This window comes from Catharus ustulatus, chromosome 2 (assembly GCF_009819885.2).
Source record: "Catharus ustulatus isolate bCatUst1 chromosome 2, bCatUst1.pri.v2, whole genome shotgun sequence".
Classification (NCBI taxonomy): Eukaryota; Metazoa; Chordata; class Aves; order Passeriformes; family Turdidae; genus Catharus; species Catharus ustulatus.
In genome coordinates this window covers 53,253,945-53,271,778 of record NC_046222.1, presented here as the reverse complement: position 1 = coordinate 53,271,778, position 17,834 = coordinate 53,253,945, and the positions used below count along the sequence as shown (strand labels likewise).

General features: G+C 37.2%; 1 protein-coding gene across 8 annotated transcripts in view; it reads right to left on the bottom strand.

The window, feature by feature from the left end:
- Window positions 1–17,834, bottom strand: part of FRY (FRY microtubule binding protein) — a 201,094-nt gene that overhangs the window by 83,294 nt on the left and 99,966 nt on the right. For all 8 annotated transcript variants that reach the window (XM_033053179.1, XM_033053180.1, XM_033053174.2 and 5 more), the window contains exons 11-17: window positions 17,640–17,741; window positions 14,680–14,783; window positions 14,108–14,216; window positions 13,090–13,176; window positions 11,192–11,363; window positions 10,011–10,143; window positions 4,949–5,056 (exon numbers count right to left, since the gene is read on the bottom strand). In XM_033053179.1, coding sequence (XP_032909070.1) covers window positions 4,949–5,056; window positions 10,011–10,143; window positions 11,192–11,363; window positions 13,090–13,176; window positions 14,108–14,216; window positions 14,680–14,783; window positions 17,640–17,741 — 815 coding nt within the window. The remainder of the gene's footprint in view (window positions 1–4,948; window positions 5,057–10,010; window positions 10,144–11,191; window positions 11,364–13,089; window positions 13,177–14,107; window positions 14,217–14,679; window positions 14,784–17,639; window positions 17,742–17,834) is intronic.

Below are 17,834 nucleotides of genomic sequence, written 5' to 3'. Positions count from 1 at the left end.
ATTATTGCTGACCACAATTAACATCCTTGACCTGTTTTCTATATTGTAGTTCTTGCTATAGCAGAAGATATTCAAGGATTCAAAAGAAGTGTACTCCCTTCCTGAAACAGGAAAGTACATAAAATCTCTAAAATACATAATTAGGCAACTTTTCTCAAGCTAAGTATATTTTTAATTCACTCATAACTCAATAACTTCCATATAGGTATGATAATAAAAGGCTTACAAATAAATACATAATTTCAGGACTTATATATTTATTTTTTAGCAATAAATATAAAAATAAAAGAATCACAACAGGTCAGCTAACAGTTAAAACAAAACTTTAGCCAAGATGCAAATCACAATTAATGAAAGCAAATCTTCAAAAGAATTCAAATGAGGCAGTTGAATTAAAAAACATGTTATGTTTTAAATAACTTAGGATGAGGAAGTGGGGAAAACAGCCTCAGAACTTTCTATACTTTCAGAAATACATTGAACATCCTCAAAGTCATTCTGAAAGATGGTGACATTTGAGATCTCATATTCAAATTTTATTTTCTTCTTTATTTGTATCATGTTGAAGTCCTTCTCGACATTAAAAAAAAAATCATACTTTCTTTTGACACAGAAATCATCAAACCACTTCTGTGTTAGAAGTTGGCAGGATGAAGTAAATTCAGATTAGTGTGTTCTGCAATTTTTGGTTCATTGCCTTTATGATGCATTTTGTTTTAATTACCCATGAGACTGTAATTTTCTGTAGTGTGTTAGAACTCATTTTCAAAGTATTTTATCTACATTTAATCTACACAGTTGAAAAGGAGGACTCATTATAATGAAATGGACAGAAAGCTAGGAGAAAAAAAACCCAAAATAGCAAATGGAGTGGAACCAAAGTCCATTCAGTTGGAAGTGTATGATAAGATGTGGTTCATAAAAAATCTGGTTCATTATAGCTGCCTAATTTGGAGGCAGGGGACATTTTATTTAAGCGAAAAGAAAACAACTGCCATGAAAATTCACCCCTGGCGAGTAGGACTCCAAAAATAACTTATGCTTTAATAATCATGTGACTTCCCATATATATTTAGAAACACAGTATTTTGTTGTGCTAAGAAATGATCATTTTTGTCTCCCTTTTGGAATGCCAAAACCAGATAAACAAGCGAAACCTTTCGAGACCACAATTAAGTCACCCATGAAATGACATTCACAATGACACAGAACAATAGCAGAGGAGAGGATACCAAAGACATCTCCTAAGCCAAAGTTACTGCCCAGTGGTTTTATCTAATGAAACGAAATTAAAATTGAGCATAAGAATGCATCTATGTATTATCACCGTATGACAGGCAGTGCAGGAAGCAAGTACAAGTTTGTTTGCACTTGAGTCAGTTAAATTTAAGACCAACTCAGGAATTCCTAATGAATGGTTGCAGTGGGCAGTGAAAGGGCAAAAAGTACAGTGTATACTTGACATCTGCTTCATGGTTTATAATTTGAATACAGCTGTCCTGGCAAAAAGTCTAGCTGCTGACTTACAGACTCCTTCTGAAAACGACTAAATGACACATCTGTTGTGAGGATGAAAAACTCAAACCAAACGGTGAATAAAAGAAGCAATTAACTCAAAGTCGTAACTTCATCTCTTGTGAAAAGAAAATATTTAAGTTTTCCATCTCAACAGCACAGGCCCACAGAAATCCCCGGTGGAACAGCTTCTAGGATTCTTTTAAAAAACAGGGAGAAATGGAAACTTTACCTCTTCTGAATTTCTTATCCCTATATTGAGTCTAGTTTCTGACCAAGAACACACAATACTGTAATGTAGAGTTCTCTAGAACTGCAGATGCTTACCTTCTGGGCCTACACTTTCAGAATTGGGAGTAGTCAGTCTGGTCCCAAATAAACATGGGACAGTATACAGAATGCAGAAGCAGTTCTGATACTGGGGCATTCTGATGATTTACATTAAGTTTAGGCGAGGTATTAATTCTTTAAACAGTTTATTACTTTCTTCTCTGAAGGTACAGTAATGTCACGATTATAAGCCGCACTGAGTATAAGCCGCACTTCCGGATGCCAGCAACTTTTCATTCCTTGTCCATACATAAGCCGCACCTGATTATAAGCCGCACATTACAATACAGAGTGTGATAAAAGGTATCTATTCTATCACCATCTGTTGAGGGTGGGGGCAGTGATCCTTACCTCAACGGCAGATATTCTGCTAATGGGCCATCCATTGAAACAAGGTTGGGCATTGTTCTTTATCTTTTCACAACCCGTCCTTCCTCCAGAGAGTCATTTTCTGCTAATGCCCATTGAGTCTCACTGTGGGACTGATAAAATTACTTCATCCCATTGGAAGTTGCTCCAGCCAGGGGGAAGAGCCCAACATTTCTTACCAAGATAAAAACAGAGGCTTTGGGACACTAAGGGAGCCCCTTTCTCTACTGGACTCCAGAGGAAAACCAGATTTCTCCACATCACTGCTGGACCTCTGGAGGGAAACTGCACCTTGTACAGGAGCACTGCTTCAACTGAATCACATCTGTCACTGGAAGAGGATGCAGCCACCATTTAATGGGACTGCTACCAACACCCTGCCTGATGGGGTGTCAGGTTGTACTCTGACTCTGTCAGGGTTTGGAGTTTGTTTCTTTGTAGTACTGTATTTCTATTTTAATTTCCCTAGAAAAGAACTGTTATTCCTAATTCCCGTATTTTTGCCTGAAAGCCCCTTGATTTAAAAATTATAATAATTTGGAGGGAGGGGTTTACATTCTCCATTTCAAAGAGAAGTTCCTGCCTTTCTCAGCAGACACCTGTCCTCCAAACTAAAACAGCAACTTTTCATTCTTTGTCCATATATAAGCCGCACCTGATTATAAGCCTCACTTTGGGTTCGGACCAAAATTTTAGTCAAAATGGTGTGGCTTATAATCGTGAAATTACTGTATGTTTCTGAAGACAGTTTTCAGTTCGTGCTGTCCCAGGCTAAATAGACTCATTTTTTTCAATTCACTTATCTTTTTTTCCCTTGTTCTCTGGTGAGTCTCTTCTTCAACTACAATGCCCCAGTTTGCATGTTCCTTCTCCAAATCAGGCATTCTTGATATTGATATGACCAGAAGCAGTTTTTTGAAAACCTTCTAGACCTATACATGTGAATAAGGTTTGTCTTTTCATAGGAACATCACTTCTTTGTATCTGCTCAGTTTGTGATCCTGCTCTGCAATACTGAGACCATACCCAGTTGTTTCAACATCACTCTGTACAGCTTCCAAACCCTAAACAGTTTGTTAACTGCTTTCCAACCTATTGTGTACCTACCTCTTTTAAGTTATTTGTTTTTCCCTTGCTTATACTTAGGGATACGACTTAAAACACAACCAAAGTCTCAAAGATGCTGTAGCATGAGTACATGAAGGATAGAACAGATTTCCAGAGTTTGTCTTCTTTGGGGAAAGGCTGAGCATGTATTTGTTTCTGAAGTTGCTCTAGAGAAGCTTCCCTCAGGCCCTCTTGTATCTCACTTCTTTTCACAGAGTCAGACAACTCAGCAAACTTAGGGCTTGCACTGTCCCAGCAGGGCAATTACCCAAGAAATACTTAGAATCACAGCTGACCTTTTCTGAATGAAGTTTGATGACAGAATAAAAATAGGCCAGTGGTTATATTGACAGTTGTGAGACTTAAGGAGGATAGCATTAATTTAGGAAGAAACTCACACCAGTCTCCAAATTTTCTTAAGGGTAGTGACAGGTCTGACCTGGACAATACTGTGATTGAAGAGCTGTGACCAGAATAGATATGTGTTTTTTAGCAATTCAGTTAAGGCCATTAATAAGGATAGAACTCTAGTTAAAATATTGGATTAAAGGAAAACATGTCCTTTTAAATTTCCCTTAAGCAGAATTGATGCAACTGTTTAATAAGGTATCTGTATAATTTAATAATGTAATGATTTAAAACAACCTACAAGTGATTTATAGCAGACAATGTGCACACAAGGAAATCAAGCTGGTCATGCACTACAGCACACCTACTGCTGGTTGATGATTTGGCTTATTTGGCTGTTTGCACTCTCCACTACTGCCAGAATCAATTGTTTCACTGTTTCGGCACATCACTGGGAATTAGTTGTTCATAGAGGAGAAAAGACTGTATTTGTATGTAGCCTTCGGGCTCCCACATCTGCCATTCCCACATTTGTGATGTTTGAAAAGCAAGAACAGGGTGGCAAAGTTTGCTTTGCAATACGCTGCAAAATTCTCTTGGTTCAATTTACTACCATAATCCACTTACATACTGAAATGTAATAGACTTTTCTGTACTGACCAGAACCTTTTATTATAATTATTTGCCACAAGTCACTGATTTGATGTCCTGAAACTTAAGTGGTGTAGCAGTCATGTCACAGACTACCTTGTTCAGTGAAGTCTACTCAGACAAATTAAATGGAGGGATATAATATTTTTCTAACTTATATTTTCTTTATTTTACGGCTTAAAAAATAATAATAACAATAATAATAAAAATGTAAAAAGTTTTTTGTAATATACTACATTTGGCACATTCTGTTTTACCAGCGACATGTGGAATCATAAATCAAAACTAAACAAGTATCTCCATGTTTTTCCACTTCACAGAAAAGATGTTTTCTCCTGTTAATCAGAATGCTGTGATGGATAGAAAACAGTAATATGTTGTGACTTTCCTGTGTAATAGCGAATATCATGTAACCTACATACTGATAGGAAAGTTCTGGAGGACATCCCCACTTTTTCATAAAATAATGAACCATAATAAAACCGCAAAAACCGTATTAAGTTGCTATGACATCTCTAATTCACTAAGAACAATTTACTTTTATAAAGCATATATAAAAAGAAACAGTTTCATATTCTGTAGCTCAGCTTTTCACAGTGTTCCCCTGGAGCAATCATTCAATTCTCACCTTGCCAGCAAGTCGATCAACTCAAGTTTTGACATTCCATCAGGAAGTAATCGAGGAATAGCAGCAACACATGTTCTGAACAGATCAATTTTTGGTTTTCTTTCACCACTGAAAAATTAAAACAGAATTTTGACTAAACTTAAGAAGGAATTGTTTTAAATGATCCACCTCTAAAGTGCCAGAGGCCTACTACAAGCATCAGAATGGACAGCTAGACACTAAAATGAAATAAGAAGGAAACATAATTACATTTTCCCACTGAATAAATGGTTTTGATTTTTACACTTCTCATGCATCATATTGCTTGAAAAAACAATTATTAAGGATTCATTTGTTTCTCTCTGAGAGGAATTGGCATATATATAAAAAATGAAGGTATAATGTAGGAGGATTCCGCCATCAAGATCCTCCATCAGCACTTATATGATGCAAGCTTTGGATGAGGCAATGAGGAAAGAGTTGGGGTGTTCTCCATCACAGTGCAGTTTTATTTTACCAGTTGTATAAAGCAAATAGGATGTGTGTAACAAGTTCAAATAACATGACTGTAGACCCAGAGATTTGCCCCAACAGAGGACAAGCCTATGGAAAACCATCATGATACATTTTTATACTGAAAAAGGTGTGTAATTTAGAGGTAGCCATGGTCAGAGAGTTTCTGTTGATCACTGCCAGAGATAACAGCATTTTGGCAACTCTTATCAGCTACAACATGTTTTAGCAGCCCTAAGGTTGTTCTGATCTGTGGAATGGCACAACTGTTCCCTAATAGCCTGTGAAAGTCATTAAGCCCAAAGTTCAGCATGAACCAAACATTAGGTTGGAAGTCCACGAGTCTTCTATAAGTAGCTCAAGTTTCAGCTGTTGATTATTTTCAAAACAGATGCAGTTGTTTTCTGACTTGTTTTCAACATTTTTGATAAGTCTGCAGATTAAATAAGTCCTTCAGATAAACCTCAAAGTGTGGATTTTTAAAAATTTGCTCATTTTTATCTCAGTCATCTATTATCTGATGGTGGAAAGTAGAGGAAATTACCAAAGCATAACAGCATTTCAAACTGTGCAGTCTTTCCCACAATATTAGTAATTATTAGCCTGTAATACGCTTTGGAAGAATCAAAAAAGTAAGGTCCTATTTAGAGGCCATATTATAAACATGCAGAGAAAGATTGTTCCTCTTTTAATATGCTTCCAATAAAACTAGAAAAGAATAAGGGGAGAAAAAGAGACACCAAGAAGCATTGTAAGCTACTTAAATTAACACCACACTGAAATGGAGTGACAAAACAAAAAATGAATTTAGTTATCCTGCACCCCAGTCCGTTGCCCTGGTTACTACATTACCCTGTCTCTCCACCCAACAGACGACATTGCATTTGGGTATCTTACTTTTGTGTTCAGTCACAGAAAAAGCCTGGATGCAATGCAGTCTGAAAGAAGATTTTCTGTATTCATTATTTCTGTGAGTAACACTGAGTACAGTTCAGTGAGTACAGAAAAGACATAAACTGGTATTAGACTTACTTAATTCTAAGATTAAAGACAGTTTTGTAGTGAATATCGTACTGTCTCTTAAAACCCTACTTATCAGCTTAGACATATATTACATGAATAAAATCTTGACATATTTTTAATTAACTGTCTTAATGGTACAGTTAGGAGGAAACTATATTCATGATTAATTACCTCTGTCTCATTGTGTCTGTATTCTAACAGATAGAACTTGAAAAGTGTCAGCAATTGACTGGAAAAGGAGTACAATACAACATCTCACTTAGAATTTGTTTATAAACAAATCCCTTTCAACTATTACCACTAAAGCAAATACTAGTACAGTAATTTCACGATTATAAGCCGCATCATTTTGACTAAAATTTTGCTCCCACCCCGGAAATGCGGCCTACACTCAGGAGTAGCTAATATGTGAAAAATTTTCTGAAATTTCCAACCCCGAAAGTGTGAGCCGAGGTGCTGAGCTGAGCACCTGCCAGCAGCGCAGGGTGGGGGGAAGGCAGGGGGCTCCCTCCTTCAGGCAGCGCAGCCCAGGGCAGAGGCGAGGGGCTCCGTGCTACCATCCCTGCGGCCCAGGGGGGAGGCGGGGGCTCCCTCCTGCCGCCCCGTGGCTCGGGGGGGAGGTGGGCGCCTGCCGCCTAGCCTGCTGCCGCAGGAGTAGGCAGGCTCCTTCCCCTCCCGCCGCCGCAGGAGCGGGGGGGCTCCTTCCCCTCCTGCCGCTGCAAGTGCCGGCGGGCTCCGACCCCGCCTGCCACCACGGGGCAGCGCCGGGCCGGGGCGAGCGCGCCCAGCGGCAGCGGTGGCCAGCCCCAAGTGACCCTGCCGAGCGGCAGCGCCGGGCTGGGCCACCTGGCCCTGTCGGCAGCGCCGAGCGGGCCGACCCCTCACGGCCCGAGTCAAACCAGTAAACCCCGTCATCCCACGATTCTGTTACTATTTGGCAACTTTGTTCCATGCGGGTCCTCGCTGCGAACGACAGAGCGGCTTATAATTGGGTGTGGCTTGTGTATGGACAAAGAACGAAATGTTGCCAACACCCGGAGATGCGGCTTATAGTCAGTGCGGCTTGTAATTGTGAAATTACTGTAGATGGATTAATAACTAGCACAAAATGCTGTATTTTTACAGTTATTAACGTTAAAGTGCCATTGGGAATTTCATGTGCAGGCAAAACAAGTCTTCCTTCATGACTTGAAATGGAAAATGAACTTTGCTGAGTTTCCTTATGCTCAGACCCTAGCAAGGGCAAAGTTTGTGCATTTCAAATGGAGATTTGTAAAATAATAGTCTGAGAGGAAACTCTTCTGAAGGCAAATGAGTAATTATTTATAAATATAAAATCTGTGGGTGTTCCGTGGTTTATCAGCTGCTCAGAAGAGTAGCAGGAGAAGATTCAAACCTCAGGCTCAAGTACCCAGTTCACCATCTGAGCTACCAGGCACAGCACACAAGGGAGGAAAGGAAAGCCTTTGAAGTGCTTGCAAGGACAGGTTTGTGTTTTAGAAAAATGGGTGCCCTATTCTAACTAAATGTTGGAAAGTAATTATAACCACTATTGAAATTCATATCCCAGTGCAGGATGCAAAGGATGCTTCTTACTCAGGATTTTAATAAGACCCTCCATACTGGCATTCATTATTTCAACAATAAATGCTTAAAGGATCACTAATTAAATATTGTCAAGAAGCAAGCCTAACACTGCCAAAGAAAATTCCAGAATCTGCATACTTTACAATGTTTTGTCTGCTCACTGTTTAGCTACTTCCCTTTGATTCTTATTTTATTGGTTAATAAAAATACCACAGTGCTATTCATTTTGTACAGTTTGCACATAAACTTTACATATGACAAAAGCAATAACTTTAAAATCTACATAAATATAGTGTGATATCTACCAATTAAAGCTCATAAGAATTCAAATAAATATGTAACTCTAGTGAAGCACAGAATTCTGTGAATAAAATGGGAAGCAATTACATAAAAACAATGTTGGCTTTTCACATATCCACAATGCAGTTTTTTAAAGGATCATTTTCAATCCTGATAGTAATAGCCACTGATGTTTCTTGTGAGTTCACAGGATTTGAGATCAACTGATAATTAAGTATCCCAGATACTTTCCCTTGAAAGAACAAGTAAAAATGTGTTATAATCTGTTTTGCCTTTCAAGTGTATATATTAGAGCTCATCTGGATATAAAGTACAACACAAAAGGCAGTACCTAAATATTCCAATCTTCATGTTACTACCAAATCTTAAGACTTCCTGAAATTTAAAATTCTTTTGAGTCTATTTGTTTGCTGACTCTAAAAACAAACAACATTTTGGTGATGCTGAGAAACCACCAAAGGATATTTATTGCAAAGATTAAGTACACTTCTTATCTTAGTGCCCAAGGTTTCACTGTACAATTATCTCTAAGAATAAAATGTGAGTTTCAAAACTTGCTTTCCCTACCACAAAAGCCTGAACACCCAAAATGGTTACGAAAACTGTGAGTGGGAACTGAACAGGATGCGGGGTAGGACTGCAAGAAAAAAATGAAATATTATTGGATAGTAATATTAGCTACGAATATAAATAAAGTAAGAGTGCTGGTGACACAGCTTACAGTCTCACCTAGAGGCACTGCAACAATATACGGGCAGAGATACAAAAACATAAAGATTGAATCAGTTGTAGAAGGTAGTTCAATTTTGGCCAGTCATTGCAGTCAGTCTATTACCCACAGCATTCCTTGGAAGTTGACTTTTTTGAGCAGTAAATAAAAAAATCTCAAAGAGACGAGTGTCCTTTTCATTACATCTCAGAATTTTTCCAGGGGTTGTTTCTTTTCTAGAATAATGACCATGTCCGCTGCTCTAACAAGAGAAGTATGCAAGGTCTCCTTACAGTTGAGATCTCCACAATCTCTGCTCTGCATGTTCAGATGATGTCTCTGTGTCTCTAACCTCTGCTTGATGTTCACCTCACCAGAACTCTCCAGGAAACTTCCACCTCTAATCATTTTGGATGAAAGTGAAAAATGGTGCTGTTCAAGGCAGCTTGTAGCACACTGGTTTGATTCTGTTCCAGCGGGATATTGCTCAAATCCAAGCCTTACCACAAGATTACTTGTTTTTTAATTAAGATTTGATTTTGATTACAGGTATGAAAAGCAAAGCGGATTTTTGAATATTATTATTAATAGGGATTAACAGAATTCATTGCATTCATTTTGAAGTTCAGTGATGCAAATATACCCTAAGACAGTGTTCTGAGACTAGGCTGCCATGTTTTCTACTTTAGCATTCTACTTCTACCATCTAAACAGCCATGGGATTCACACATGATTCTACCTACATCATGAACATCTTCACTTCCAAACAGTGCAGCATTCAAAGAAGCACAGTCGACTTGTCTTACACATTTTTTCAAAGTATATACTAATTAAGCTAAATATTCCTGTTTCTTGCTGTTTCTCTGATGACTCGTGATGGACAGAAATAGAGAAAAAGTTCCAAAATTACATCTCCATGTTTCATGGGAATTAGTGTTCTTTAGCACTCACGTAATCATGTCTTCAGGTTCTTTGTTAAGCATCTGTATGTTGGTTAGCATCATGCACCGACCCACTTCCTTGTCAAGGTGTCTGAGTATGTTGTCCACAGCTTTCCTTACTTGAGAATAATATAATGACATACCTGCAAAAATATGTTTTTTGTATAATTTGGGATATCTATAGATACATATATATATATATATATATATATTCTGGAAAAGAAAATTGCTTAGTCATGCTGTGGTTCATGAAGTAAGAAAAATGCTTTCCTCATGAGATAGAATGTTCCACTAGTAATGATATCCTGATCCAGAACCAGAATATGTTGCCTTCTCCAAAAGGAATGCTTACATACTACACATGGAACCTGGAATACTGGATCATAAGACAGCAATAAAATGGCTAATACAAAAATTTAATACTGCAAACATTATACTGTACAAAATAGTATCTTCGAATACTTCAACAGCAGTGGGTCCTACACTGCTTATTTTCTTGATATTACTACAGTGATCTAGCACAGTACAATACAGGTCTTTACCACTGCTGTAGACTTCATTTCATTCATGTAACTTGGGGACTTAATGAAATGTGAAGGTGAGCAGCCAGATTTTATCTCTTTGCCAACAAAACCAGGCACCTTCAGGACATGATAGACAGGCTCTTCTACAGCACAAGATTCTTGCTCTACATTGAAGGCCATGACAGTAGTGTTAATAACTTAGGCACTTCAGTACAACATTATATTACATGTAAAAGTTTTGCCATTTTGAAAGTTTAAGATATTGCAATTAAAATGAGGCTATCAATGGAATCTTCGATGGTTTTCAAAGCTGGCACGTCTTTGAGCACAGGTACTGCTTCTAATAGGATGAATATCCATGAATAAACACAGCTATCAGCATTGAAAGATTAAAGGCTACTACTGAAAGATTAAAGTCTTTAAACCCTTGCAGAATACAGGGTGACTACCTCTTGTGAAGCATGACTGAGGACTTTTCAGAATAACCTACAAAAAGCAGCATTTGTCAAACTGAACCATACATTTCATTAGAACACACAACAAATTAAATGCTTACAACAGAAAAATAAATCAAATACTTAACAATAATAAACTATTCTGATCAGGTGCTGAAAACGCTCACATCCATTCTCACACAAGTTTCTATGTTGTCCATTCTCTTACTGACCTATCATTTTAGCTTCCTCCTCTGTAAGAGTTTTGCTCAAATAAGTTTTCTTCACTCTGAGAGTGTTTCCAGAGGGCAGAACAGCTCCAGTCACTGGCATTGGCGGTTCACCATCTTTTTGCTGCAAGCTATCAGCAATTACCAAGAAAGCTCTCAGGCCAATATTCATTCTCTGTGAAGTTTAGAAGATGGATGAGTACCATAATCAAATAATCATATTCTACTCATATTCTTCATTCACTTTGAAATTTTGAGAATGCACTTGCTGGCATTTTTTCCTGTATCTTCACTAAATTAACTAGTCTGATATATTTCACAAAAAGTGCCCATGAAATAAATAGTGAATTCTTATCTCCACTGTGAGCAGTGCTCTCCTCCCTCAGAACTTTAAGTATTTGCATTAGCACATAATCTTTTTATCTTCAGGATAAAATACCTGGATATGATCCACAGTGTAGTGTAGCAATGCATCTTAAATGGACCTTCAGTTACACATAAATCACCTACATCTGTTATGAAAAAAAGATCAATAACTGTCTTGAAAGGCCCCAGGGTTTATCATACTGACAAAGTCTGGAATGTTCAATGCAAAAACTACAATGTGAAAATATAAGGAAGCTGAATCTAAGTGACCTGAATGCCTTCTGGGAATGCACCAGAGGAAAACTTGCAAGCTTCACACTGCAGTGATTGAAAGACTAAAATGTTTTCAGTTTCTCTGGAATGTGTTCCAAAAACTAAGCCAGAGATACATTTATACAGATTATGTTTTTTTGGTTTTTTTTAGAATGCTAAAGTCTATGTACATTAAAAAGCGGTGCTGTAATTTTGTTTTTCAGACTTGCAATGCTGTTGAGAAACAGTAAAATTTCAGATGTTGATTTGACAAGAAGCTATGGATTATGTCCACCCCCTCTCAGCTGGGCTAACACAAAATGCCCTTTGTAGGGCTCTTCTTAGTCAATGCTGCAGGTGGCTGACCCAGAGCATGGTGTGGACTGCCCGCGCAAAAATTCTGTTTCATTCTTTTTCACTATGCTACAGAAAGATGAAAGCCGTGTTCAAAGTAAAGCTTGCCTTTCATTTTTCCTGCCTTTGTCAGTAGAAAGTTTAATCTACTTTTCCACATTTTTTGTAGCAAATATAATTTGTGCAAGGCAATCACTCTATTTTAACATCTTAGTGAAAAGATACACCAGTTTAATTCTGCAAGATTAACAGACATGTTTTATAAGAGGATCACAAACTATTTTGTATTTTTTCTTAATTTTCAAATGAAAATAGTTTCAAAATTTCAAGAAATGATATATTTTTAAGAGAAATTTTTATTATTTTAGTATTTATTTATATTTTAATTTTCTTGAAAAGTTTTTCAAGTTTCTGATTGTTTTCTCTAGGAAAAGCACTAGGAAGTTGACTCATGACACCAACACCAGTGGAGCTTTGCTTGTCAGAGTGGTAAAATTTTATTAGAGTGTTTTCTTCTTCAAGTTTTCTTGCATCATGTATTCTCAGTAAAACTGTTTGGAAAAACATTGACACTGTTGCAGAAAAACTATTGTTATATTAAAATTGTTTAAGGTGTTACATACAACAATAGCAGAATGATAAGTTCATACTGTGACCAATAGTTTCATTTATACTTCACTTTTTGTTCTATACATTTGCACTAGTTCACATTTGATATTCGTCACTGAGAAAACATCAGAAAGGCATAAACAATGTGACATTTTACAGACAGAAATTCACAGATATATTTTACCAATAAATCAGATTCAAGATTTGACCTGAAAAGTGCACAAAGGTGAAAGCATGCCTAGAATGTAACCAGGAAGTAAAAGTAGCCCAATGCAATACATACAACTAAACAAAAAAGAAGAAGCAGATGTAAATCATACCTCAGGGTTGAGACTGAAAGCTTTTGCTGGTTTTCCAACACAAAGGAAGTCAAAGATAATTTCTTTCATTGCAAAATCTAAACGTTCCTAAAATAGCAAAAATGCTGCAAATCATTAAGATGCTCACTTCTGGTAGTTATTTTCATTAAGGCTACAGAACACTGAAAACCACTTTAATCAGGGTTTATTTAAATATATGGAAAAACAGATTTTCAGAAGTATGTAGAACATATTATCAGATCTAGGCTTTTTACAATGCTTTTTGTTGACAAAATCAAAAATGTATAGCATTTAAATACAAAATGATCCATTTTGGAAATAAAGCTTTTAATTATTTCTTTTAAAGCACAGTAATTATGTCACTAACACAGTATTTTACATAAAGAGAGCTTATTCACAGATGGCACAGTTAAGGAAAGATTTTAAGCATCTGTTTGCTTCATTCCTATTCACAGACTTTAAGTACGTGCTTAAGTGCTTTGCTCAATGGGAAAATTTTCTGAATTTAAGTCATAAAAGAGATGCAACTTCCAGTGCTGTAGGTTAGTCTATTTTAGTAGTTCCCATTTGAACTGAAAACCACATGCATCAACTCCATGCTGAACTTGGCTGACATCTGACTTACTGCTTTGAAAGCAGTGCAACTTACTGTCCTGTACAGCAGGGATGACTCTGTATCGGGATAAAACACGGTCTATTATTTCGAAATTTATTGACAGAGTGTGCCAACAAATGCATTTTTTGACTTGCTGGAAATTTTAAAAACTTACAAAAATTACGTGTGAGTTGAAGTGAGCACATTTTAATCTATTTTCAGTGGAATGAGGCTAATCAAAACCTGCTGTTCAAAAGAAGTTTGCCTGAGCTCAGTCTACAATTTCTTAATTCCCTGGATGAAAGATAATGTCAACAGGGTTGCAAAAAATTCAGTCATTAGAAATTTATATATTTGTTAATTTGTTTTGGGGAAAATGAGTTGTTCTTTATATGGAAAGATACATGCATTGTTCTCCCATACCTGTGCAATAAACTGTATTATCTTCACAAAGATGTTTAGAGGCATATCTCTTGGCACAACACCACGGGACCCTTTTGGGAAAAGGGTTGTGACAATAGTAATGAGTCGACTGTAAAAGAAAAAGAGACATTAGATATTTTTGGATCTCACAGACCTTTATTTAGCATGACACTCCATTTAGGAAGACCAGAAAAAACTTCCTTTGAAATGAAAATGCAATGGAGTATCTTGTTCTGATCCTTTGCTACAAATCCAGTGTAATTCTTTTATTTCATTACTACATTACAAGTAAATTAACTAGTCAATGGCCACTACAAAAGTATTTCTAACTTACACTGAACAAGGAGTGACTTCTAATTTTTCCAAAAGCAGAAACACTTTATACAGTAATTTTCATAGGTGACAGAATAACTGACAGTGCCACAAGAGGGAATATTTTGTTGTGTACAGTTGAGTTTCTTGTTTTACAGCAAAAATAGGTTCAATTTGATGGAATTCAGGAGAACTATAAAACCTCTTCACTGGCAACATCCACTCTACAATGGATTTTCATTACAAATAAAGCATATTACCTTTGGGTAGCTGTGTTGCTTTCACATTTAATTCTGATCATGTAAACCCACAGTAGTCTGTACAGAGATTCCAGTGCAACTCGAGCCATTTTTGGGTCCTTATTCTAGAGAAATATATCACATAAGAAAAAACTTCAGGCACAAATTAGAAGGAAGTTCTACACTTAATGGATGCCAAGGTTCAGCATTTTGATAATGAAACTATAAAAAGACAGAGAGTCATAACTGCTCAGTGCACCATTCCTGTAGCTGTAGGATGCTCATGCATTCGACCCTGCTTCTGTTATTACTTAAGTTGTTGAAAAACCCAAGTGTCAAGTTAGTTAAATTAGATACATGTTAGAATTTAAAATCTCTGTTTGAAAACCCCCATAATTTGACTATGAAAAGAAAATCTCCTATTCAGTAAATTACATCAATTCAAAAGTTGTTGCCCTATGGTGGAGGTTGGTACATAGAACAGATAAGGGAATGTACCACACATACTCAAAAGTGAAAGGACAAAAAATCTGTGGATGCTCAGGTTGTCCTAATTAACATGGCATCTGTGATTAGCTGGACTGAATTGGTTTATCTGTCTGGATTGCTGCTTATTTTTAGAAACTAGTACAGGATCTTCTTTGGGTCTCCAGTCAAATGCAGTTTTCTGTTTCTACGGCAGTGGTAAGGGCTGTCTGAGTAAAAAACAAGTAAGTGCAGTCCAATCAGATGGTCTCCCACATGTTGAGCCATCTGCTGGGTTAAACTTTGAAGGAGTCCAGTACACTTTGACCTGAGATAAGGTTTGCCTGGCCCACAGGGCAAATCTCCATGGCAAAAATCTGAGATATTTTCAACAGACAAATGTTGAGTCACGGATCAAAGACTGCGGTTTGATCAAAGAAACTGCAACTGATGCCATCAGTAATTCCTGAATGTGCATTGCTCTGGGTCCTGCAAAATGATGGGAAGACAATTTACCAGTGATGTGGGAGAGGATTTTAACTTTCAACGTGGCACCTGTCACAAGCATAGGAACAGAAACACTGTTTTTGGGCAACAATTTTCAACTCCTTGACAATTTTATGCAATAAAGTTTTATACGGACGAAATTGGAATGTAATTTTTTTATTATAGCAGCATACAATGGTTGTTGCACATGTTTAGAATAAATAGTAAAAGGAATGCCAAAGTTTACTTGGCACATTAATCAAATTAGCAAATGTCCAAATATCCCAGTGATGAGACAGCTGTGAGGCCCACTGAGAAAGAGGGAGGAGAAAGGGGCTGACACCAGTACCATTGCAGTTTTCAAAAAATAGTGGACCAGTTTTTTGTTAGAACAGCAAGCTGCACGGCAGAAACAGGATTAAGAGGAAGATGACAAAAAGCCTAAGATACATCCAGGGACACTATGAGCATGTCCATGAGCAAGATCTGTCCAAGCTCGTGGTGTTGATATGCACAATTCTCCCTCTAACAGATGAATTTCCAGCTTTTCCTCCAGCAATGTGAGTTCAGCTTGGGTTTTGAGGTGCCAACCTGTCTGGTGAAAATATTATTTCAATGGTTGAGGCATCTCCTGCTCTGTACTGAGAAGGAGTGGACAACCACTTTCTTACTTTAGCCATGTATTCAGCTACCTTACTTTCTCCCCAGAGAGAGATCTTTCTGAGAGCCCTATAAATTGAAGTATATATCAATGAATTACAGTTTGCAAGATAAATCTCAATTTTATTTTCAATCAGTAAGATAGGACCAAATTTTTCTTATATTTTCTCTGATGGTTTCAAATAATTTGTCAGGATCTCCTTAATTTTTAGAGAAATATATATTCCCAGCTGGCTTTGCCTTTTCTGAAGCTTGTACAACTGCATAAAACCCCATAAAACTAATTTCAGTAACAACATGCTTATTTTCTGAATCTCTTCACAAGTAAGATTATAAGGCATCGTCACCAAAAGTAAGGTATTTAGGTACTGGCAGAAAAAATCTTCAGGCAGATGGAACACTCTGAAGAGCTATTCTAACAATAGGATCCATATGAAGAGAGTCCGAACAAATCAGAAAACAAGAGCAAAAAAGAATGTAATATATGCCTTCTTGATAAGCTTGAGAACTCAACTTTTGGAGAACAGGTATTTGCCTCTGAGCTGAGCAAGTGGCTGAAATGTGAAGTTTGTGTGAAGTTTGAAGTTTGCTGTTAGCAGAAGCCTCCTAACCACTGGTTCATCAAGACACAGTTGGGAGGCCCTTCACTTGCTCTAATCACTTCACTGTGTTTCTTACATTGCCCTTTACAGATGGGCACAGGAAAATCCTTTCACAGGGATGCAGTTTTAGCATGGCATGGGACATGAGTTATTGCAAAAGTAAAAGGCAAGTCAAGGAGCAGTAATGATAACCAGCACATGTGCGTTGAACGGTGCGTGCAGCCTGGGAACCACAGCAGATTGCAGTGGAAAGCTAACCTTAAATCTCAAAGATATAACAAATGGCAAGGGAATGAGAATGGAGGAAAAAACTTGAAACTGTTTGGGGTTTTTGCAATGCAAACCCTTAACATGAGTGAAAAAAGTCATGGAATCAGTGTCCTACAAGTAGTTCCATTTTGAAAAAGTACTAACAAGTTCTTTGTTTCCAATGCTTTTGTGGAAAAAGCAGGTTACTACGTACTAGGTCAGTTTTGGTATGTCACTCAACCTAAAAACTTTCATCAGCAATTTTTTTCTGTTTCACAGGTATTTGACTCAAGCTTGGCTTGAGTTAGAGAAACAGTAGAAATTTAAAATAGGCCCAAGAATACATTTTTACTATTGAAAAAAACCTGCACAGCTAAAGAACTTGTACTATCAGGAATAAAATTATGTATGGAATCAGATAATAGCAATAACTCAGCATATTTACCTAAAAAGGCTATCCAACAGATCAACAGTGCATACCGAAGTCTGAATAGAATATTAAAACCAGGAGATACTAACCTTGAGATTAGAAAGGCAGTTGTTGAGGAAAATATGCCATCTGTTTAGAAAGAACTGCTTCTGACTGACACAAAGCAGGCATGTTACCAAGGGGTACAAAGCCTAAACAGGAAATGGATGTCAATACAGTGTTATTTGCACATCTACACAACGCAAAACTAACTTAATACAGCTACTGTAAACCTGAAGTTCTAA